This window comes from Myodes glareolus, chromosome 18, assembly GCF_982192425.1.
Source record: "Myodes glareolus chromosome 18, mMyoGla1.1, whole genome shotgun sequence".
Lineage (NCBI taxonomy): Eukaryota > Metazoa > Chordata > Mammalia > Rodentia > Cricetidae > Myodes > Myodes glareolus.
Window position 1 is genome coordinate 23,362,701 of NC_142043.1, and position 24,278 is coordinate 23,386,978.

The 24,278-nt window shown below is 41.0% G+C and overlaps 1 protein-coding gene across 1 annotated transcript in view; it reads right to left on the bottom strand.

Annotated features, from left to right (window-relative positions):
* Positions 1–24,278, bottom strand: part of Col19a1 (collagen type XIX alpha 1 chain) — a 324,015-nt gene that overhangs the window by 108,435 nt on the left and 191,302 nt on the right. The window contains exon 14 of the mRNA XM_087898047.1: positions 1,598–1,651. Coding sequence (XP_087754173.1) covers positions 1,598–1,651 — 54 coding nt within the window. The remainder of the gene's footprint in view (positions 1–1,597; positions 1,652–24,278) is intronic.

Below are 24,278 nucleotides of genomic sequence, written 5' to 3' on the forward strand. Positions count from 1 at the left end.
ATGTTGCTAGAGTGACCATCAGTGAAATCTGGCCTTGTCCCTCTCCAGCATAGGCCCTTTGTTTACTTTCATAGCTTTCCCTGAGGTTTGCCAGGACCCTGCAAAGATTTGACTTCATCCCTATTGGCCTGGGGCTGTGCCTCAGTTGTCTATGGCAGGGAGCCCACCTCTACCCACTGGAGGCTTGACAGTTCTGGGTGTTTGTTCACGTTGTCTTCCTTCTCAGGGGCACCCAGCTGGCTCCCTCCCCTGCTCTATTTGCTTTACTTTTCAAGCCTCAATCTTAATCCTTTGCTGGAAGTTCCTCCAGGAAACCATCTGTGTTATCTTCACTGCGTTCTCTTCCTCACCCTACATTGCTCTCACCTGAACTTGAACCTCATAAAAGGCAAGGACAGCGTGTTCTTCAGGTTTTCAAGTCCACCTCCAGTTACGCACTTAGTCGGACCCTCCATAAATGTGTGTGAAACTCTTGAACAATGTGAAAATTCGGTGCAACTAGATTCTTTTGATGAGTTAGTTATTGAAAACACTAGTTATTATGACCTTGAAAAGATTCAATATGAAGAACGCTTTTCATTTCTAATCATTTGGGAAGCAGCAGCTCTCTTTCAGGAGGACCTTGGGTTTAGAAAAATTACGTGTTCAGTCCTCAGCTACACTGTGAGTAGGGTAGACATCCTATGATCCATCCTATGGTGGGAACAATCTCAAACTGATGAAAACTGACGGTACCCTAAGATGGAGTTTTGATGATGCTTGCTTGAAAGGAAACATTTTAGTCATTTAGAGGAACCAGCCTCCTTAAATCACACCTACCAAGCAGACATGAACCAATTGCTTGGCCCAATGTTTTCTTCTTAAGTAAATGCTGACCTACGTATAAAACCTGTTTATAGTCTACATAACTGTTTTCTTTTTTTTTTTTAGCCTTAACAAATTGGCTCTTTTATTATATTAAAAAGTTCATAAACCATTTTTATTTCAAACACAAGATTTAACGAGAGCTCTGAATCAGAACCATAGCTGAGTTTAAATGTTAATACTTAAAATATGCACACACCTCCCCCAAAGACTCTAGCAATAAACTGAAACCCATGGAGCAGAGCGCTTCAGGTCCTTTCTCCTGGTCATGGATTTCTTAATCTTCCCAACCCTTCAGTAAATGTGTTTATCAGACCTCACCTTAGATTCGAGCATGTTCACCTTCTCCCCAGGCCTTGGGCCCACTGAGTGCGCATGCCTTCATCTTCTAGATTCTCTCTCAGAGACAAGTCTTGAGGCCCTGTCAAGTGTTTAGGAACGACAGGAAGACTTCCCCTTGCCTGCCAGCACACCCTCACTGTCTTCTTCAAAGCACAAAGCAATTACTGAAAATCGTACAAAGCATTTTTTGTTTTACCAAAAAAAAGTGCAATAAAAGCCAACATCCTATCCAATTCAACCCACACTCTCTTGTTTTTCCTTGTAACCAATATTAATCAACAGCAATGCACTGCTGATAGCCCAATCACTTGCATGGGTAAAGGGAAATAAAAGGAATTAGGCGGCACCGGAAGTGTTTATTTTGCCACGTGACCGCAGCCTCATTACTCACTGGCGGTCCTGGAGGGCCTGGGTTTCCTGGAGGTCCTGTCTTCCCTCGTCTTCCCTTGAAATGAAAAGAAAATAGATTAAGTGTTGTGGTTTGATTTCGTTTTAATATAACAATATTTAGCAGCAATATGGAAGACAGTAAAAGTGTTTTTAAAAAATAATTTAAAAAAATTCCAAGTCCACAAGGCTCTTGACCATCAATGAATTCCGAAACTGTGGGCCAGTACTCTACCATGTTGGGGAATATACGGCCGGAAATGTACAGATTCTAATTGCTGTTGACCTTTCCTGTGCAAATTATCTTGACACTCCAGTCAATGTTTGATGACTCTGCAGTTCCAGTTCAAATAAAAATTGCAATTTAGATGAAATAACAAATGTTTTTCAGCAGTTGGAGAAATGGTTTAGTGGTTAAAAGCCCTGCCTGTTCTTCCAAAAGACCCAGGTTCGGCTTCTAGCACCCACACACAAAAGCTTTCAGCCAGAACGCTTACAACCGGGGGATCTGTCACCCTCTGCTGGCTTCTATGGGTACTGCAGGTAGAGGGTGCATGCAAGACATACACAATAAATAAAAATAAAAATAAATAAAATCTCAAAAAAAAGTTTCTGAAGGGGGTCTGAATCCTAGTGTGATTAATTCAGGTACCCAGGGACTAGTGTAACTAATTAAGAAACTGGTTAAAAACCTCGGGGCTAAGAACCATGAATCTGTACTTCAGAGTGACTTCCAGTAATCCTTATATTTACTAACATTTGAAAAGCGTTGCATTGATCAAATCATATATCCTACCTGGAGTATACAAGCTAGCTCGTTCCTTCTAGCTAGGTAAAGTGAACTAACTGAATAATTCTTGCAGATCACTCATTATTATAGCTCTGTGTTCACATTTCCAGATTCATGACGGGCTGAATTCCAACCACAGGGGCCAGCGACATAGACTTGTGGTGACATGGTTAATAAATTGCATGTCTAACATTACATAAAAGAATTTAGGTGCCATTATTATTATTGTATATGTGTGGGGGTGCACATGCCATGGCTCCTGAGCAGAGGTCAGGCTATAACTTCTGGAGTTAGGTCTTCCACCTTTACTTGTGGTTTCCGGGGTACCCACTGAGTCCTTGCTCTCTAGCCCTAGCTATTTGTTAAAAACAAAACAAAACAAAACAAAACAAAAAACCCACTTTCTTAATCCTTTTTGCGCTTAAGACAAGGAAAATAAGTTTGTTTGAAGTAATATGTTCTGAATGAGGACCATTTCTGAGCTTATGTTTCCTAAACACTGCAATTCCACCCCAAGGATACTATTCTACTAAGAATGTGGTCGCCACACGGAGAAGGTACTGACACAATTGTGGCTCCACGACAACAGACTTTAAAATGTAAAGACGTTATTAGGCCAACCTCTTCAATGTTTTTGATATGTTTGAGAATTATAAGCACAGAAAGGCCCATTGCATTGACGAATTTTATTCAAGCTCCAAGTTGGGTAGGACGTCTAAACCGCAGCTGGGTCTGTAGGTTCAGCTTTGAGAAATAAGCAAGCATTATGTTGTGACTGGGGAGAGAAACGTTCCCATTACTGTGGGAGAGAAGTCCAGGGCAGACTGTTAGGGACTTAGGACTCTAGCTAGCTGTGGTTACCTTCGAGGCCTGCATGAGACTGAGCTGTCAACATTCAGTTAGGAGGAGGGAAGGATCTCAGGAAGTCCCAGTCCAAGAGGGGAGACTAAATGGCTGCTGGGGGGTGGGGATGGAGTTCTTCAGTGATGCCACCAAAGGTGAGTGTCCTTGCTTCCCCACACATGCTTGTCCCATGCTTATGCAAACAACCCTGATTTAATCCAGCGAGTCATTTTTCTTTTCCTTTTTTTTTTCTTTTTTAAGAGATAAAAGCAGGAAGGGGATTGGTTGGGAAAATAAGTTCAGAGGGAGGTGAGAGGTAAACATAATGTTTAAAACATGATCAAAATACATTATATACAGTACAAAATTGTCAAAGAATAAACAGAACCCACCCTTTCTGTAAACACTTCTAAGAGTCACATTCACAGAACAGAAAATGCACCCAAACCGCCACAGTCATACAGTTAGTGGAGTTTCCATATGCTTTCTGTTTAAACGATAGAAATGTTGGCTTTCTTTGGGAGGAACGTAGGATTGGAATGAATAGGTAATTTTATATTCTGTGTATTTAGTGAAGATTATACATGCATACAAGAAGCTCGTCTTGCAGTATATATTTTCTGGAAATCGATATATTTGACTTTTACTAAATGCGAGTCAATTGCCTTTGAGAGCTAAGGGAGAATAAAGAGTTTCCTCAGAAGTAGAAGCATTGTAATTACTAATTTGCAAGAGTACTGGAAATGAAATCAAAGACCTCTAAGCAGGTGATCCATTTCTTCTGGAAGCATGCATTAGGTTGAGTTTAAGTTAAAACCGTAGTGTCGGGTTTGTTTATAGTCCCCTTTCTTCAAAAGAGAAATGGGTATCTGTTTGAACTGGAAGCAGGGAAAATGAGGCTATTGATCAATTTTTATCACAGAGTTTACGCCAAGACAAACCAAGTGTCAGATTCCATAACACAGCATTGATGTGCTACTATGAGGACCCAAAAGCGTCCACGGTTCTGGATGGTGAGGGCAAGCATCCAGACGCCTTCACTTCCCCACTGATTTACGTGACGTGTTACATTAGCCCTGATGGAGCCCTGCTGTGCCTACTGAGTGCAGGGAGGGCTGGCTCGCTAGTACATCCTTCCTAAGAGTGGACAAGCAAGTAAGATATTTGCGAGGGTTGTAAACATAAAGGAACATATTTGTGAGGGGAACTTCGGCCAACACATATTTTCAGCTTAAGGCCTGAGAGTCTTGTAAGTGCCAGAAGCATATTTGAACAGTTTGAAGTGTCTGCTTTACAGCACCCGCCCCTCCCCCATTCTAGCTTTATTACGCATAGCATAGGGAACAGGCAAGGCAAGGCTGGGATTTCAGGTTCCTGTCTCAGTGTCCTGCAGAGGGCACTCTGGCACAAGGCGGACAGAGCCGTGAGGCGAACGTCAGAGGATGAGAGAGATATTAGAGCCATGTCCAAGGAAGTAATAGTTCCTGTTCACTCTCAGACATTGTCTCTCTTCCTCCAGGAGGCTCCAGGAGTCTCTCTCTTTCTCCCCTCTGGCCATTTCCTCTTCTTCTGCAAAGTCTCTCTGCCTTTGAGGGAAGAATAGCGACTACCTCAGAACTAATCTCTCTCTCTCTCTCTCTCTCTCTCTCTCTCTCCTTCTTTCTTTTGTACTGCAGATTGTATTGTTTGGGGGACAACAGGAAAAGTACTTTATTGCTGATACCTTAGCCAACACAACAGGCACAAACCTCTGTTCATACTAAGACTAAAAGTAGATTTCTTCATTACAGTAAGGTGTCCTGATTTTCTTCACAAGGCTCTGCAGCACTGGCTGGGGGCACATGGGTCTTGGAGCAGGAAGGTGCAGATGGGAGTGTTAGGGAGGAGTCTGCCATGCTGGTGGGGGAATGTTTATGACATGTCTGCCTCCCTGCCTGTCTCCTCCTGTTTCTCTCCTTTCATCTCATGTCTTACAATAGGTCCGCTGTAAAGGAAGACAAAAAGGGAAATCCTGCAGATACCGCATACAACTGCAGATCTAAGAAAGACTGCCCTTCTTTGGGTGGCTGCTCTCAGGAGGTTATTTGTTCAGAAACAGCTTTGTTAAACCTCATCCCACAAACCTGCCAACGCAGAGAGACCTGCCATGCCTGCCTTATGATGATCAAGCTAATCTAATACATTCCCGACAACCAAGGTAGAAAGCTTAAAATCACAGATTTACTCCAGCCTGTTACCCTGGAAACCTCAGAGAGTTTTTCTGCTTGGCAGCGGTAGAAAGATTTTGAGCTACGATTTAGATTCTGCCCAGTGTTTGCTCAAACCGGGAACACCAGTTAACATGGATGGTCCCTGCCCTAGGCTGGCGTTTCTCAGATCTGGGAATTAGCATCTCCAATAAGTCCTGTAGAGCATAGACCCACAAGTCTCATAAAAAGTAATTCAATAGGTTCGCTGATTATGCAAAGCTGAAAATGATCTTTGTCAAATTAAGACGCAGCTAGACTGGGATAACTGTTTTTTTTTTCTCATAGAAACATTGCTGTGTATGTGTGAAAGTTCCATTGCTATACAATGGTGTTTAGAAGCGGCCACAAGTTTGTTGAAGATTCCAAAAGAGATTACTTGTAAAAAACCAAAGAAACAATTGAAATAAAAACAGGAAGTGACAAGTATTGACAAGAATGTGGGAAATGAATACCTATGGACTGCTGGCAGGACTGCCCAATGGTGCCATCACTGGATAAAATGTTATGGCGCTCAGAAAGTTGAAAACGGGACTGTGTGTGGTCTTCTGGGCATACACCCCAGTACATACTTCTTGGAGCTGAAAGTGTCCCAGGGACTCACAGGCTGCTTTTGATGGAAGCATTGACTCTTCCCTGGAACCCACAGATGTCCCATGGGTAACTCAAGGCAGGATGAAACGTGGTATCTCTGCCTCTATACTTGACCTCGGCCTTTGCTCACTCTTGTTTGTCTTCCTGTCCCGCAGATAAGTTCATCATTTTAGGAGTGTCTACAATTCCTAATGCAAGCATCCCAAATTAACCTAACTACTTTCCTCTCACTTGGAGGCTAAAGACACTAAGGTAAGAGCACGACATTTTCCTGACTTAGAGGATCATCTTGTCTGATGGACACTGACCACCTGATGTTACAGTGTCCCGCTGTAGACCAGAAAGGTGGCACCAAGAGTCTGCAGGCATGGCCCTAAACCTGAAGGAAGACCCTGTAGTCATGGCCCCAGGCAACGCGATTACATTCTGGAACATACTCTTTTTCAGCGATTGTTCCTTTCCAGCTTACTGAAAGTTCCAGGAACAATGAGCCTTGTCGGCAGGCAATCATCCCCCCTGGTGCCAGGAAACCCAGCACAGCCAGAGCCGAGACGACAATCAGTCAAGCCACGGTTTGTACAAGGCTGCTTGATTGTGCATGCCTTTCGGTCCCAGACTTTTTTTTTTCTACTGTCAGCACCGTGAAGACAGAGTGAGGAAGTCACCGGATTTGCTCTTTCCGGTGTGACCACACTGGAAAAGTATTTTCCTGTTTCTGCTATCACTTATTTCTCTGGTTAGAACTTCAGGGTTCTGGGTAATTGACCTTAGTCTCTTGGGTCCCCCCTGGGGTCAGGTTTCTATCCTAGAACTCTGGTAACACAAAGTTCATTGCAGTAACATTCTCAACAGCTATGAGATGAAATCAATCATTTCCCTCCATGGAGAGATGGCTGAACCAAATGTGGAACACACATACAGTGGGTTGTTACTCAGTCTAACAGGAAGAACATTTTATAACATGGCACAGCATGGAGGGAGCTTCATCACGTGACTCACTGAAATAAAGTAATCACATCATGACAAATACTTCATGGCACTTTTCATATTGGCAGTTAAATATCCAAACTCATAGAGACAGAAAGTAGAACGGTTGCTTTCAGGAGCGTAGAGGGCAAGAAGAGAGGAGTAGCCAAATGGGGAATTTCAGCTTTAGGAGGTGAAAAAGTTCCGTAGATCTGTTTTGCAACAACATGAATATAGCACGTATTTAACAATGGAAGGATGATAGATTTTATGTTCCAATCTCTGGAACCTGGTAGCACAGCCAGTTTCTTTCCTTCTCTATCCTTTTACTACTTTATCCTGTTTTCTAGTTTGCCATGTGAAACTGTTTGTAGTGTCAAAAGGGAAGTTACTAAAGAATAAAGAGAAATCCTTCACAAGAGTGTGACCATGAGCTGGCAAGGCAACCCAGTGGGTAAAGCATTCTGACACCAGCTCAATGTTCTGAGTTTGATGATAGCAATCCACATAAAGGTGGGATGAAAGAACTGACTTCACACAGCTGTCTTCTCATCTTCATGTGTGCTGTAGCATGTACATGCCAGTCTCGTGCATATATACAACAATAATAAATAATGCACTTTAAAAAATGTGTAACCAACCCTGAGTTATACATACAGATGGATAAGGCCTAACATAACAGTCAAACGTCCATAAAAAGTCCAAATAAAGTAAATGTTATGAAATAGTGTATAACATTCAAAAATGAGTGAAATTGAACTATATAGAGTCATATCCATTCTTAGAAGTGTTATGTTGGGGCTGGAGAAATGGCTTACTGGTTAGGGATGTGTACTGATCTTCAGAGGATCTCAGTTTGGTTCCTAGCGCCCATGTCAGGAGGCTCACAACTATCTGTAACCCTAGGGAGTCCAATGACCCTTTCTTGCCTCCTTGGGCACCTGGACTCATATGCACATACCTATGGGCAACTCCCCACCCTATCCCACTAAACAAGTAAACTAAATCTAAAAATTTACAAGCTTGATGTTGATCAATTTATACAGAGGACCAAGCAGGGAGAACTAGTCTATGCAATTAGGAATGACAATGAGTGACCCATGTGGATGAGGATGACTTATGGGAGCAAGCACAAGGGGCATTTCCCTTTTTTCAACTCGGTGTTGGTTCAATTGTGTGTGTTCATTTGGTTAAAAAGTACCAAGCCACACCATAGCACGACCTATCTTTTTAATGCACATTTTAGTAAACTTTCAAAATGAAACCAAGATCTTCTCACAATGGAATAAACTTATTTAAAGAATCTAAATGACAATCTATCTGTGTTTGCTCTGTTCAAGGCAAAAAATAAAATAAAAAGTACTGGCAGAGGGTGACTATTGTCAGCAAGCCATCAGGCAGGCCGGGCTATTAAAATGAACGACATTGGCAGGCGGGCAACAGTGAAGCATCACCCGATCCTTTCAGGATGACTTGCAGTACGAGCACACGTGCATCTTAAATTCGATACTGGACTTAGACACACTTCGCCCTCCACCAGCATTATGAAGAGAAGAAAACACATAACGGACTATTGGTCCTTATATAGCAGGTGCTTTTTGTTGTTGGTAAGGATTGTGAGGATGTAGAAGGAGTTACAGCAGGAATTAGACTCAAATCAAGGGTTAATATCGAGACCCCCAAACCCACAAGCTGAAAGATGTGTCCAACTGTGTCTCCCCGGAATTGCTGATCGCAAATGCAGGTGGTTCCTTTCAAATATTTCTCTGTTCTCCTGCCTGTGTGTCTCATACTCTTAGGCACTGGCTCAGTCTGAGCAGGTATCGGGGAGATGTCAAGGAAGAGCAGACAGTGCTTTGACTGGCACTCACAACTGTGAATGAGGTGTTAATTACACAGGAAAACATTAGTGTCTATCTGGGAAGTTTGAACTTCTTTTTTTACATTGTGAACGGAAATTAGATTCATGACTGGTGTTGTAAAGAGTTACCATGTTTCAAAAATCGAGGCTAGGAGCAAAAATGAGAAGCACATTCTCACGTGAGGAATGTGTAACATCCCAAGTGCACTTTCTCTCTTCGCAGCCGTTTAAAAATACATCTGCGACGGCACCGACACTAGTCATAAAGGTCTTGTTACTTCAGGGATCAGACAAGAGGCTCTTGTAAGGGCTGGAGAGAGGGTGTAATTCAGTACGAACAAGAGATTTGGAATAAGTTTAGAACTGTGGAAAGATGAATCCATACTGCTGCCTCCTCCACTTGCAACAGGAGCTTAAAATCTTCAAATCATTCCACAAGTTCTCAACTTGCCTCCCTCTTTTCTTTTTTCCCCTTTCTTTCTCTTTTTTCATCACTTTTCCAGTGTGTGTGTGTGTGTGTGTGTTTGTGCATGCGTGTGTGTGCGCGTGCATGCGTGTGAGCATGAGTGTGTGTGTGTGTATTTGCTCCCCCTTTCCTTTTCTCTCTCTCTTTTAAAACAATCCTCCAGTGTGTGCGAGCGTGTGTGTATGCACGTGTGTGTGTGTATGCGTGTGTGCTCATCCAAACCATGGTACACGTATGGAAATCAGAGGACAACTTCCAGATGAGCCAGTTCTCACCTTCCACTGTCTATATTCCAGGCACTGTTCTCGGATTTTTGGGCTTGGCAGAAAATGGCTTTATCTGCTGAGTCATCTTGCTGGCTCCCCTTTCTTTTCTTTAACTAGACTTCGCTTCTAACTAATGATGGGTTTCCAAACAAACTACAGCTGTCCTGACATTTATTGTCTAAGCCCCCCTGGGCTACACGGAGTAAATGATGATCTGAATAAATAATAATACTTCACAAGAACAGGATTATAATGTCCCCTCAGTGCAGAGATTCTGATCACTTACAATTTAAGCATTCTGCTTCTGTTATTCTCCCTTTATTACTATGACTGGTTTTGTTTTTGACACATGGTATTTGTAGAGTGTATCTGGATGATATCTCGAGCATGTTGTGATGTGTATCAATACCCTTGTGACACACGGGGAAGGTGGAAGCTGCAAGCGAATGAAAGACCTGCCTTCCTGCTTTGCATGTACCCAGACTGAGAAAGTGGGGTTCAGCTCTACACGCCATCTCAGGGACTGAGAACAGGACCGCTAGGTTTCCTCACCCCCAAAACCTTTATCATTCTCACGAATGTGGTGTTTCTATCGTTCGTGTTTAACAGGGTAGGTATATGGTTTCAGAGTTAGAGCAGAAACAGGCTGCATGTAGAGGGACACATGATACAGGTAAATGATTTGTCTTGCTTACTGGAAGTGCTAATGTGAAAACAACATGGTGACATTTACCCACAAACCTATGGGTAAATATACCCACAAAAACTCCAGATAGGTCACAGTCTAAGTCAGAGGAACAAGAGCAAGCCCTGAGTTACTAGACAGCATCAGCAACTAGAAACAGTCAATAACACTTAACACTGTGATTTCCATCAGGGTACATACTCACAAGATACGCTTTCAGAGTTTTTGAGTTATATGCTTTAGACGATATATCCTTAAGAGTTGGAATTTTAGGGTCAGTTAAGTGGCTTAGAGCATAAGGGTGCCTGGCACCAAGTCTGATGACCCGAGTTTAATCCTGGGGACGCGCACGGTAGAAGGAGAGAACAGACTGCAACCAGTTGTCCTCTGACTGCAGTGAGTACACACACATACACATGACGAACGAAAAATGAGGGGGGAAGTCAAAAGCTGGAATTTTAGAACCACATACTCATTCTTAAAGACCAAATTGACCAGCACCGCATACATCCGCAGGAATAGATTTCAGTTATTAACACACTTCTGACAAATGAAGTGGATGCTGTAGCTAACCCCGAGACAAAACTGAAGGTTAGGAAGCAAAGCTTTGCCTCACACAGGTCTTGACTGACTGAATTGAGTTTAGTGGCTCAAAGTGCCTTTGGATATGTAAAGGCTGCCTTCAGAAATCAGTCCTGTGGAGATGACTTATTTAGGAAAAATTGACCATCAGTGTTTTACCCAGGGGCGCTACAGGGAAATGTTCCAAGATGTCTGCGACCTGGGTCCTGCCTCCCAGGAAGAAGGGTTGGGCAGTCGCTCAGTGATACTTGAGAGCTTTGCTCATGGGGTTTCAGGAGAATTCAGCTTCTTCAAGGTGGGAAAGTAGCAAAGACGTGCCTCCCAAATGTGCTACTTTGTGGCACCCTCTCCAGATGTCACTCTGAGGCTGAGGGGCCATGTGGACAACAGGAAAGGATGTGCAGGCAACACAGATTCCATACCCCTAGTGACAAGACAGAGGAGCAGCGTCTCACTGGTGGCTTTGACTAGATGCTTCTGTGCCAGCACAAAGGGGATGTGTGAGTCACCTGCGGTTTTCTTTTCTGACTCTTATCACCAGTCTAATTCTGTAGGCCTCTCTCAGGCCGCCCTCATCTTTCCTTGCACAACTGATTAAATATTAGGGAAATATATTGATGGTGTTCAAAACCTGAACACGTGGGTCACACTGTTTGGCAGATGCTGGCAATATGTGTGGGGTGGGGTTTTTGTTTATTTCTTGCTGTTGTTGTCTTTATTTGAATGTTATTTTTCCTTCTCTTAAACCTAACATACAGTGGCAGTTGAAAGTCCAAGTGGGTGAAAGTAATTTAGACTCTGTCCTTATCAATCTACCTCCTCTAGGCTCTCGTCGGCTCTAGTTTCCAGAATAAAACAGAGACTTCCTGGAAAGGCTGGAGCTGCTGAAATCCCCTGGACCACTTCCCAGGTGCCACGTGTTCCCTTGTGTTCTTGTTCTGTTCTCTTGTGACTCTTGCTCTGTCTCCCTCCGGGGAAGTCTCTTGTTCCTAGCACCTAGCAAAGCTACATCTAGTAATATATATCCTAAAATTAATGTAGCCAGCTTTCTCAACTGCATGAAACGTCCGCTTTGACTTGTAAGTATCTCATTTGCTTGCCTGCCACCTCTTCGCTGTTTCGTAGACATTTTCCTCACTTTGAGCTCACAGATACCCAGTCATTTATCGACCACCCAAGAATCAGTTAAGCCTTGGAAGTACCTTGAAGCCTGCTTTCATGCAGCTTACGTTCCCCTGTGGACAACGGCAGCAAGAGATAACCTAAGACCTTAGCATTGGCAACTCCAATAAAAGCAGTTTACACATATTCATTTGATAATTCACTTTGATGTGGTTCCATTTTACAAATGAGATGAATGTGTGATAAAGCGATTTATCCAGGGTCATTGACTAATGAGCAACAGATTTAGGCCTTGAATCTGGGCAATCTGGCTGTACCATCAGTGACCTTTACTGCTATGCTATATTTATTGTTTATATAATAAATAAACACACATAGGAATGTTAGGTTGGGACAAGACTTGCAAAACAATATAACGAGGCAAAGAGGCAACTCTTACGTAGGGAGATGAACTATTTTGGAATAACATGGGAAGTTTCAGAAGAGGTCTGAAGCGAGCATGTCTAGGAGCCATGTAAGGTCTGAGGAACAGGCAGCAGAGGGGACAGACACAGGGGACAGACACAGGGGACAGACACGGGGCTTGCTCACGGAATGGTGAGAAACAGCTGGCTGGTGAAGAGTGAGTGGCAGAGTGGCTGGATTATGCTGGGCTTTGCAAATTACACCAAGGACTCTTAGTTAGAACTCTGGGCTGAGCTCGTTGACTGTCCCTGGAAGCCAGAGAGTTTTGCCTCGAAAAGGCCTCCTAGCCACGACGCAGCAGCAAGCACCTGTGTGGGCTGTCAGTCATTTCCACAGTAAATCTGCTGTACTCCCGCCACTTAGCACAGCAGTCCAGGAGAACTGGCGTAAGATGATCTGAATTAGAGCGTTTACAGCAAGGCCTCCTTACAGCTGTGCAGCCACTGAGGCCTTAATTCTATGTGAAACACTTCTTCCTCACGCGAGCATTGTGTGTTGCTAATTGTGATAGCTACTTTTTGCTATTTACTCAGAAAGGGTGTATGAGGAAGACAGATCCATTTCTCTCTTCGCCATGAACTATGGTTTTTAAAATAGAGAATTTTTTTAAAATGTAAGTAGTCCTACAAGACTTATACAAGGATATTAATAATTTAATGATCTTGCACTCCAGGGGGAAGAACGTTCTTGAAATATGTCAGGATGAATTTCCGAGGGAAAGGCCTAATTAGCAGGGTCTGCGGCATGTGTCATCACGTTGAGAAAACAAGATCTAGTCCCTGTGGACAGAGTGGGAATTTGGCTTTCAAAACGTTAACTACTCTAGTTAATATGTATGATTAATGAGCAATATGTCAGTGGGCTAGCCTAACTACAGCAGAAGACCTGATGGAGGGAAAAGGACACATAAACTCGGACGGAGAGAATATGTAATGTAGTTTATAATCTCACGTGCATTATGACTAGTCTATAATTTAGGGAAGCAATGTCGTACTTCAGAGAACCGATGCTCTATGATGACTAAAGGTCCCAGTGACGTTACAAATGAGAAGATTAATGCTGAGACATTAGTGATAAAAAAAGACCCCCATGTTAGAGCATGTCTGGAAAACCAATCACTGGAAAAAAGAATTTAAAGAAAGCTATGCCACTATCTTTCTCTTAAATATTATTATTCTGATATTTTTGAAAGAGTCACTTTAATGAAACCTGATTTACTTCTTTGTCTTTTATTTTTTTTATGATGCACTGAGTCCAATGAGAACTATCCTTCTGTGAAGTTATGGGGTCATCCACTGGAACATGGGAAACCCACCTGAGACAACACTCCTAAAGAAAACTGACTTGCCTTCCCCCAGCAGCTACTCCCTGCCCAAAGCTCAGAAGCTCTCAGTTGGAGTGCAGCCCCAAACTGGAAATAACACAGGTGTCCTCCAGTGAGTGTATGGTTAAACAGAGTATGGATTCACCCAGAACATGAACTATCACTCACAAATAAAAACAATTGGTTTTAATATTGAAAAAAAAGAAACCGGATTTAAATCCATTCAAAACATATGCAAGTGAAATCTATTTGAGGTCAAAAATCTCAAAGACAACAAGAAAAATTCAATGTACTATCTGTTTATCTGTGAAAGACTCCAAAATAACATGGTTATATTTACATGTTCAAGGAGATTTTGGAGCTCTTGAAGCAGAAATGTAAGTTTTTTGGGATCACCAGTGAGAAAAAAAAACTATAAAAGCTAATGTGAGAGCCAATAAAAATTGCATATTTATTTACTACTCCAACAAGAAACAATCTGGCAATGAAGAACACAAATAAGTAGGAAAATAAAGAAAGACAATCTTACATAGATGAAAATATTTGAGCATTCCATAAATGAAGAATATGTGCCCACTATTGAAGATTGAAGAGAAATTTGCACACAGAACCAGTCCTTGACACTCTTATAATGTGGCAGTGCAATCTGGAAGCATACTTTTCTTTTTTGCTGCATGCTTTTCCCTCCAAACATGAGTTAAGGCTGTTTAAAGACCCCCCTCTCCCCGTACACTCCGACCCAATTGTCCATTGTTATATGCAGCAACACGATTGGCTAGCGTAGCAATGACCCCAATTTGGCATACTGTAGCTATGAGGCATACTTACTGGTTGCGGTTATATTTTATATTTCAGTAAAGAATATCACCAATTTAACAGGAACCAAATGGAAAAAATGCACATCATATTGAGAAATCAGAGCTCTTGCCATTGGCATTCCCTCTTGCTCATTAACTAAACAAATCTGACCAAACTGCATAATCTTTGTCTCTGATGTTTCTACTGTAGGAATTAAAATATCCATGCAGAGACAGTGGGTTGGTGTACATGAACACACTAGAGATGTCTTCTTTAACAAGAAATATGTAACTTTGTGAAGGCCTTCCCATAGTCTTCTCGCTGTTACTAGGCTGTAAGCTTCCTTATGGCAGGGGAGGTGTCCATAGAGCAGTATTCTTTACACAAATGTCTACCAACTACGGAGAGTTAAATCTGCAAGTGACCATGGATGTTAGCCATTCCCTCTAATTCTAGAGATGGCGAGGTGACCACTTCCCTAGAACACACCCAAGAGAAACGAACCCTACATATTCCATTTGTAACTTGGATTATTGTTATTACTGTATGTTTGGGTGCTGGGGGATTGAATTCAGGATCTGTATGTACTAAGTATCTACTCTTTTATTGAGCTATAACCCCACCCCTTAAAATGCAGTTACTTAGGCCAACCTATTAGCCTAAGAGAAAACAAAGTCCATAGAATGTACTGTCTGACACTGGCATGAACTACAAACAGAAAAGACAAATAGCAGAAATGTCTTTAAATTGGCCAGGCACGTGGTCAACAGCTACTTTGTTCTCTTTTCCTCCCAGTAAGAGTGAGAACAAGAAGGATGGCTGCCAGATTAGGACTGTACAGTGTCTTACAGACAGAGGTGGCAATCTCAGCTTTAGCCCTGGTCTCTAAACAAAGTGGACATTCTAGATATCATAAAGTGACAAACTGCCTTTGATCAGCAGCAGTTGGACGCTTCGGTGACCTGCAGGGTTGAGTTCAGCATGGTCCCATGGACTCTCTGACCTCTGCTCACTTTCTATCCCATTCTGGCCACAGCGGCCCTATGAAGCTCCTTAGAATTCATGTCTCAGAACTCTATACCTTCTCCTTCTGCCTGCATGGATTTCCCTGGATCTGAGTCTGCTCCTTCTGCTCTGTGAAATCTTTGGTCAAAAGTCATCTTCGCGGGGGCAGTTTTTCTGATGCCTCCTTCTCAGTACTCACAGTCTCATCCTCCTGCTTTCCAGCATTTTGTTTTATATTGTCACACACACAAAGCTTACATTACGACTATCTGTATCAGAATGCGTGCCATGAAGGACCGAAGCTTTTGTACACTGCAGGGATGGGGAACACTTCTTTAGAGGAAAAGACGACAAGTATTTTAGGCTTAGAGAATCACTCATTTTTATATAATTATTCATCTTTACTGTTGAGCAACTGAAGAGGCAACAAGAACAAAAGGGCATTGATGTGTTCCAATAAAACTTTATTTACAAAAGTTGGTGGCAACAGAGTTAAAGACCCTCATTCTGTTTGTTCCTCTAGCTGAAATGCATGGGAATATAATTGGTGCTAATTATATACTTTTTTGCTTTATGACTGAGCTAATAAGGAAAATGGGATTAAATAAAACTTTCTGAAATGATGAGCTTATAGTAATGAGGAAAGCTGTGACTGCATTATACCTTGAAAGTTCTTTAGGATATGATGATGTTTGTGTTGTTATTTTGGTTAATGTTGTAGATTTTTTGAAATTCTTTTGCCAAGAAAAATTTGAAATCAGATCTCATCCAAAATGGGTAGCATAGCAAATGATAACTTTTAGAATTAACAACTAGTGATAAATACAGAGTATTTTCTTCAAGTCTTAAAAAGAAACAAAACACCACAGATTTAAGGGAAATCCCTTTTACTATGACAAAGTTTTGTTATGAAGCTGATGCTGGCCTCGAACTTATGATCACCCCATCCCATCTGGGGTTGCAATCATGTCTCCCATGCCTGGTTGGAAACCTTCTTAAATCACCTAGAGTTATTTCCCTCACATCTGCCTATGGGTAAGTACTCTCACAAGTTCTATGCTATACTTCTGGTCAATGGTAGTCTTCTGAATTATGTAAATATGCCACATTAATACATACAATGTATTCTGTTTTAACATTTATCCTTGTGTTTCTGTGTCAATATTTTAAAGTACTGCCAATGCTCAATTCCATTGATAGTATGTGAAATTTTCAGATGGAATTATCCCTAAGTAAAGAAATACAGAAGTTATTAGATACTTATCATTTTATGAGCTAAAGTTTAAAGTAGCTTTTGAGGTCATCCATATCGGGATACACTGAGAAGATCAAGCCTTTCATCCAATGAAAACGCTAACAAGCTGAGAGATAGGAGAATTTAGCAACATTCCATTAAATCTCTGCTGGGAAAACTTCATCCTGTAATGTCAATTTTGTGTTAAGTCTTCCAGCAGAATACCCCACTTTCAATATTTTAATTTATCCAGCTGCTTTTGAAAACACAAAACAGTATCATATGGCGCTTCTCCCTAAGAGCAAACATAATGGCAAACATTTTAAAATTGCGTCTAAGTACAAACCGAGCAAGTTGAAATTGAATGTAGGCCAACTGCTGCAAAGTCTCCGGGTGTAGGAGCTTTGAGGCAGAGAGTATGGTTCTAAGAGGGTCGAGATATGGTGACCTTACTAATGCCTCCTGACATACCTCATACCATCAAGGCATGGGAAGGGGAATGAAGAGTTTGCGTGAGGCATTTGTGGTCCATAAAACATTCCTCAAAGTTCTGTGTCATCCTGTGTTATAAATAGCTCCATCCTGGTGTGCTGCATGTCTCACAAGTGTCTGCCTAATGACAGAAGGAGGACTCAAGACTACTCGGTGCCAGCTTTAGAAGTATTAACAGTTTTCTGGGGGAACCAACAATGGTAAATGTTTATTTATTTAACACCACAGTAAGGGGAAAAAAACCTACCAAACAGCACCTGTCAGTGTCTATTTGGTGGTGCTCTCTGGTTGTAATGAGTCAGGAGCCAGGGGCACCAGGTACCACAGATTGAGCTACGGGCCTTAGGGGAAAAAGGCTCCTTCTTCAGTTAGCGGCAGCCCTACCCCGAGGACCGCAGTTGGCTGGGTTTCACCTCCCAGCTATCTGGACTTTAGAGGCACTTTTTGAGAGAGTAACCTGGGCAAGGGTGCTAGGCAACAGATCCAGAAGTGTCCTGAGACTCTGTATGAGCCAGTGAACTTTCCCTGGATCTAGTGCTAGAGGATGTCCCTGTGCTCAAGGATCAGTTAATGTAGAAATTCTGATACCCCAGTGTAGGCTAGGCACAGGCAAGAAAATAGAGCATTTTGTATAACTGTCATGTGTGACTTTTTATGACTCACGTTTTCTGTATTGTTACACTTTAAAAATATCCTGTCATATTCTACATCTTTAATGATGTCTGTATCATGAGTCAATTTGTGATTTATTCATGTATTAAAATGCATACTCTGGAGAACCTAGCAACTGTAAAAACAGAATTGGTCAGGAACTATTAGTTAGAAACCCACTCTGTTCTTGCTCTGTGTCCTCAAACACAATATTGTAACCTCTTTAAATTTCAGTGTTTTCATCTGAAAAATGGAAATAATAACCCTCAACACAGAGGAGTGTTTTGCTAAGGGATAACATTCCTTCTGGGGATAATGTAGGAAAATTCAGAATTACATGTTATGAAGGCTATTTTTATTGCTGCAATGTTGCATGTGTTATCAGTACCATGAAGTGACCTGAAAATTTTCAGTTTTATGATTTCGTTAGATTTACTTATTCCAAACTCAAATTTGTTCATCTCCCTTAAAAATGACCTGTTAGCATAAATCTAAACTCCGTCTTGGAGTTAATTGCTCCCACAAACCTTCCCCAGGATGCCCTACACTGTAAGCTCCTCCCTGCTTGTGTTTAGCCGTCACACACCCAGCCTTTCTACTGCGCTTTAAGGTTTCAGCTCTGGGAGGTCACACACTGAGTCATCTCTTGAAGCTCTTTGAGGAAGACGGATCTTCAGATCTTACAAAGAAAAGTCAGACTGTTCACACTTCCCCTGTTCCGGATCATTTTATGCTCTACCTCACAGGAGGAAACACCCAAAAGAGTAAAGGAATTAATCGTTATTTCTTCTTAAAATATCTTTTCAGAGATTTCATTTAAAAGCCAGTTTTCGACCCACTGGCGGCTATGCTCTGTATATATCCTCTATGGGAATTATTCCAGAATAAATTATACAGGATAATAAAAGATGGCTGTTGCCATCCTAAGTCTACTTAGCACATAGGGCACAGCTAAGAGTTCATTGTGTAATTTACTCATTAGAGAGGTGACCTGACTTTGTGTATGTTTCTCCTAATTATTACAAAATTAAATTATTTTTAAAAGGCTAGTAATATTTAAACAAAAATAAAGCTAAATATATATGCCTGCCTAATTTTTGATAAAGACAATAAGCATATGTATTGGAGAAAAGTCACAATCTTTTCTCAAATGAAGTTGGGAAATCAGTAAACCTATATGTAGAAGAGTGAAGCTGGGGCCCCATTTCTTACCTGTATAAAAACCAGAGTTCTTTATGTAAGGTCTGAAACTCTGTTAGAGGACAAATTAAGGATAATTCTTGAAAACATAGGCAAAGTCAAGATTTTTCTAGAATGGACTCGAGTAGCTTCGGAAGTAAAACTAAGAGTTGAAAAGAATTTTCATGAAATTAAAAAAACTACTCCTCTCCACATTAAAGGAGAAAATTAAGTGAACAGACAGAGGAACAGATGTCAACTACATGTCTGACAGGACTAATATCTAGAGTACATAAAGAACTAGAAAATTAATTAAAAAAAACTCAGTCAACTTACAAGCTAATGAAATGACTAGTTTTCAAACACACAGTCAAGAAACATAGGAAAAAACGTGCAATATTCTTAGTTATTAGGAAAATGCAATTTAAGTGTACACTGAGATACCATATCCTCTCAGGCAGAATAGTATTTAAAAAATAACAAAAATGTTGGCTTTATAAAAAGGAAACCCCTATACATGGCTGGTGAGAATATGAATTGCCTCAACTATTATGGAAATCAGTTTGAACATTCTTCTAAAAGCTAAACTATGTACCTATCATATGGCCATTTTCTGGGAATATAACTTCCACCGAGATTGTTGTAAAGCCGTGGTGTTTGGCAACACTATCTGCGATAGCAAGGATGGAGGCAGCCTAGGTGTCTTTAAGCAGATGAGTGGATACAGGGGATGCCAGACATATACCCAGTGAAGTTTTATGTAGCGACAAAGAAGAATGAAATTAAATCATCGATAATCAAATGTATACAAGTAGAGGTCATCATATTAAAATGCCTATTAGAATTGGAAAGACAAATATGTTGTTTTTTCTCCCTTGTGGATCTTAAATTTAATATAAGTTCATTATATAACACACACATAAGGATGAGCAGTACACACATCCTGGAAGGCAAGTTCATGTGTCTAGATGTTTAAATTTAATTTTGAAAATGTGAGAATAAACTTTTTAAGGTTGTAAAATTTTTTAATTTATGTGTGTATTTCTCTCTCTCTCTCTCTCTCTCTCTCTCTCTCTTTGTGTGTGTGTGTGTGTGTGTGTGTGTGTGTGTGTGTGTATAGGATAGAGAGTGTGTGGGGTCATCTGAAGCTGGAGTTACACATAGTTGCTAGAACCTGAACTTGGGGACAATCTCAGAAGTTTATCTACCCCTGTAACTGCACCATCAGACCAAAGCCCTGTACAAGAACTAAGTTCCAATAGTTCTCTGCAATGCAGTCATAGTCGTGGGCAAAGATGCTGAAGAGGAAATTGCTTTAACACTACCATCCTCTACAATCACTAAAAATTGCTGCAGGGATGTTACCTGCATGCTAGTGAAGAGGCAGGGACCACGATTCAGGAGTTTTCTTTGTTTCCCAAGTGGATATGTACTAGTTTTTGTAAATGTTAAGCCATAGAATTTTTCTACATATTCATGTCACAGTTCCAAGGAAGCATCTTTGAAGCCTTTGCCCACAATTGCCTCAGCAATTGGATGTTTCTTTTGTAGTTGCAACGATTTAAGAAATTACTAAGAAACCATTAATGTTTGTATTTGAAATAGTGTACATTTGGTTTAATTGGCTTTTTAAAATCAGTATTTGTTTTTCCAGAAATCTTTTTGTCTTTGAGTTTATATTTAAGTTTTTGCATACATGTTGCTAATATTTTTATGGTCCTACTGCCTCATTACCCAGCCCACAATTGCAGACAGCATGCTGTGATTTAATGCTTCTCCACGAATTAAGAGACTCAGTTATGTTTAATCACAATGCCTAGTAAAACCACACTTAACGATTTTGGTCTGCATTTCTTCAGACTGATTTGCAAGACTCTCATTTAGCTTATTCCTATTATAATGGGATGTAAAGAAATTTAGTGAAAATTGTTTTGCCTTAAGTTAGTATTAAAATACAGTTTCCTTCTTTAACACGAATACAAAATAAATAATGAAATGTAGATTAATAATTCAAATGTGTAAATAAATTAAAATACAAATCGCAAAAAAAATCTGTAAACGCAAATAATCGCATTTTTCTCAGGGCTTTGCATGCTCTCTTAATGGCTCACTTTAATAAAAGTCACAAGTGTGTGGACCTGCTGCTTACAACTCAGAGGAAGCCAACAGAAGCTGTGGCTCCCCATGAGCTCACTGCTACTTCTTGGTGGATTGTTCCACTGGGAGAGTCCAGCGATCATAGGCTGAAATTGTACGGCCAGAGTTAACTGTTATTAAAGTTTCCAAGTCAGCGTGTTTAGCTTATGGACATGTCTTTGCTTGTTTACGGTTTCCTAAGCACCACACTTCCACTGCTTCTGCTCTGCAAGGATGGTTCACCAACTCTTCTCACTTGAGACAGGATCATTCTCTCAATTCTTTTAGTGCCCTTTAGCTAGGCAGACAACAGCCCAAGCTTTAAGAGAAAGCAAATGTAAGGTCAACTTTAAAGAAATGGCAGTGACCAAGGTCTGTTTCCCTCTGTCCTCATCCTTTTTCTGCTTATGTTGCCTGTTATGGCTGCATATGAAGTCTACTCCAGGGATGGATACCTTGCTTCTTTCACATCTACCTGTTGGTGCTGTTTTACGAAGCTGGAGGACACAAGTTTCAGAGGATGCACCTGCGAAGATCATCCCTTGTACCACTTCTCTCCTCTTTCTTCCTGCTTCCTGTCTGTGATCCATGGGACAGGTGACCCTCCCACATGTTCCTACAGCTAGGATGTTCTGTCGTCCTGTCATGTACCAGTTTCTCAAGATTAAAAGCTTCCACCTCGGAGGGCAGTTTCTTAAGACATAGACGTAAAAGGAAAGGAACTAACGTGATATTTTATGACTCACCGGGAAGTAAAACAAGGTGCTGTAAGGGGAGGTAAAACATCCCATCCTGCAGGGAAGCTCATTAAGACAGCATGTAACCAGTTCAAAATAACTCCAAGAAGTCCCTGAAACTGACCAGATTCACTAGCCCTTTCCCCTTCTCAGGAATATATAAGCAGTAAAGCCCTCTGGGAATTACTCTTAGCTAAATCTAGCCACTTGGAAGCAGTGACGCACTGAGCAGCCTGAAAACGGCTGAGACCAACTGAGATCCCTACAAGGGAAAAGTCTCCACCTTATTGAGAGGAGGCCTGCAGCTTGTGCCATATACTCCATGTTTCAGCTTTTGTGGGTGCATGAGAAGGCATTGGTGATGCCGCTGTCCTTGAGTCACTTCTGTTCCTGTAAGTAACCCCTCCCCCCCGCCCAAAAAAAACCTCATTTGGTTTACAAAATTGAACTTTGGTGCTATCCGTACTTTGGTCTGTCCTCATGTTCCTATCCTGGAGTGAGCACACATTTGCTCATGCCTTCCCAGGAATAGTGTCACACATCAGCCCTCAGGGATCCGAAATCAATGGAATCGAAGGCTAACAACGTTGAAAGGTTAACAAGGAAACTTTTCAAAACCGCACGGCAAAGTAAGCACTTCCTCCCTCTAATTGTATGCGTCGGGTGTTCAGCTACAGCACAGAAAGCCAGCAGGACGTATTTCCCATTGTTCCCACGGGGAATTTGTAGGCACAACCTCCATGACTATCTTTTCTTATTGGCTTTTTCTTTCCCGTTTAATGAGTCATCAGTCTTAGTGATGATGTAGCTCATTCCGTTATCTCTAGAAGGTGATGGTGCAGATATTTTTCTACTAGAATAATATCGAGGATCCTGAAGAAGGATCCTCTTTCTGAGCCATATATTTCCCATTCCTGTTATGATTTGTGTTCTTGCAGGAAGTCTGAAAGTCTCTCTAAGTTGGATCATGAATAACTGATCTGAGAAAATTTCATAGATTTGTTCACCTTTTTTTTTTCTAATTGTGCTCATGACCGAAAATCTACTTAACTTTTAAAATGATGTGGCAGAAAAAAATTTGTTTTTAAGAAAATTCATTATAGATAATTATATTTGAAACCAAGTAGCAAAATATAAAGAAGTATGGAGGGCGTATGTGTGTGTGGGGAGGAGGGAATAATTAGAATAAAAAGTTAAAAATGAAGGCTTTTTCTCCTTAATACCGTAGGGCCATGGTTCTCAACCTTCTTAATTCTGCGACCCTTTGTTTCAATTCTTCATGTTGTGGTGACCCCCCAACCATAACATTATTTTGTTGCTATTTCATAACTGTAACTTTCCTACTGTTATGAATCATAATGCAAATATCTGATAAACAGGACAGATGACATGTGACCCCTGTGATAGGGTCGTGTGAGCCCAAAGAGATCACAACTCTCAGGCTGAGAACTACTGCCCCCAAGAGTTCACCTATTTCATTATCATTGTCTCTGCTTTCCTTAGATGAGAAATATTTAATCAAAGCAAAGTAGACACACTCAAGTCACACAATTTTGACAACATAAGGAATAAGAGTGAACAGTACACCTTTTAAAATCTTACATTAGAAACATAATTTTTCAATTAGGAATTTTTATTTCATCCCTCTTGTACTCTGAAAAGATTTTTATCTCTATGGCAACGGCTGCACAGGAGTACACAATATTCACCCCAATCAGCTCTCCTGGAAAGGAATTCGAGCTTATAGTGAGTGAGCACAACTGTATATGCAGATCTAAGATGCCAGAAATACATGAGCCGTAAACTGGTCTCTTGTCTTGGCAAAGACGCTTGATCTGCGTACTTCAGACATTTTATGGAATTCAGGAAAATGAGAGTTTAAAAAAATGAGCTCAGAGTTATAAGACGTGAAATTCTTCAGAAGCAATAAATATAAGAACAATTTAATTTTAATAGTGTTTTACCCTGACTCTATTTATATTTTGCCAATAAAATTTTCTAAAAATTAGAACTGTCTTTCAGAGAAACATGTTTATAAAACAAAATTAATGTTTTGTTTTAATATACCTGATAAAAGGGGTTTTTAGAAAAGACATCACTGGTAATTTATGTAAGACAGAATACACGGAGGTTTCAGATCAAATGCCTGGACTTCACCAGAAGCTAGCACCCCTGAATTGCTGCCACAGACCCTTTTTTATTCAGTGATCACCCGTTCTCTGTTCTCTTACTTGGCCTTCTCA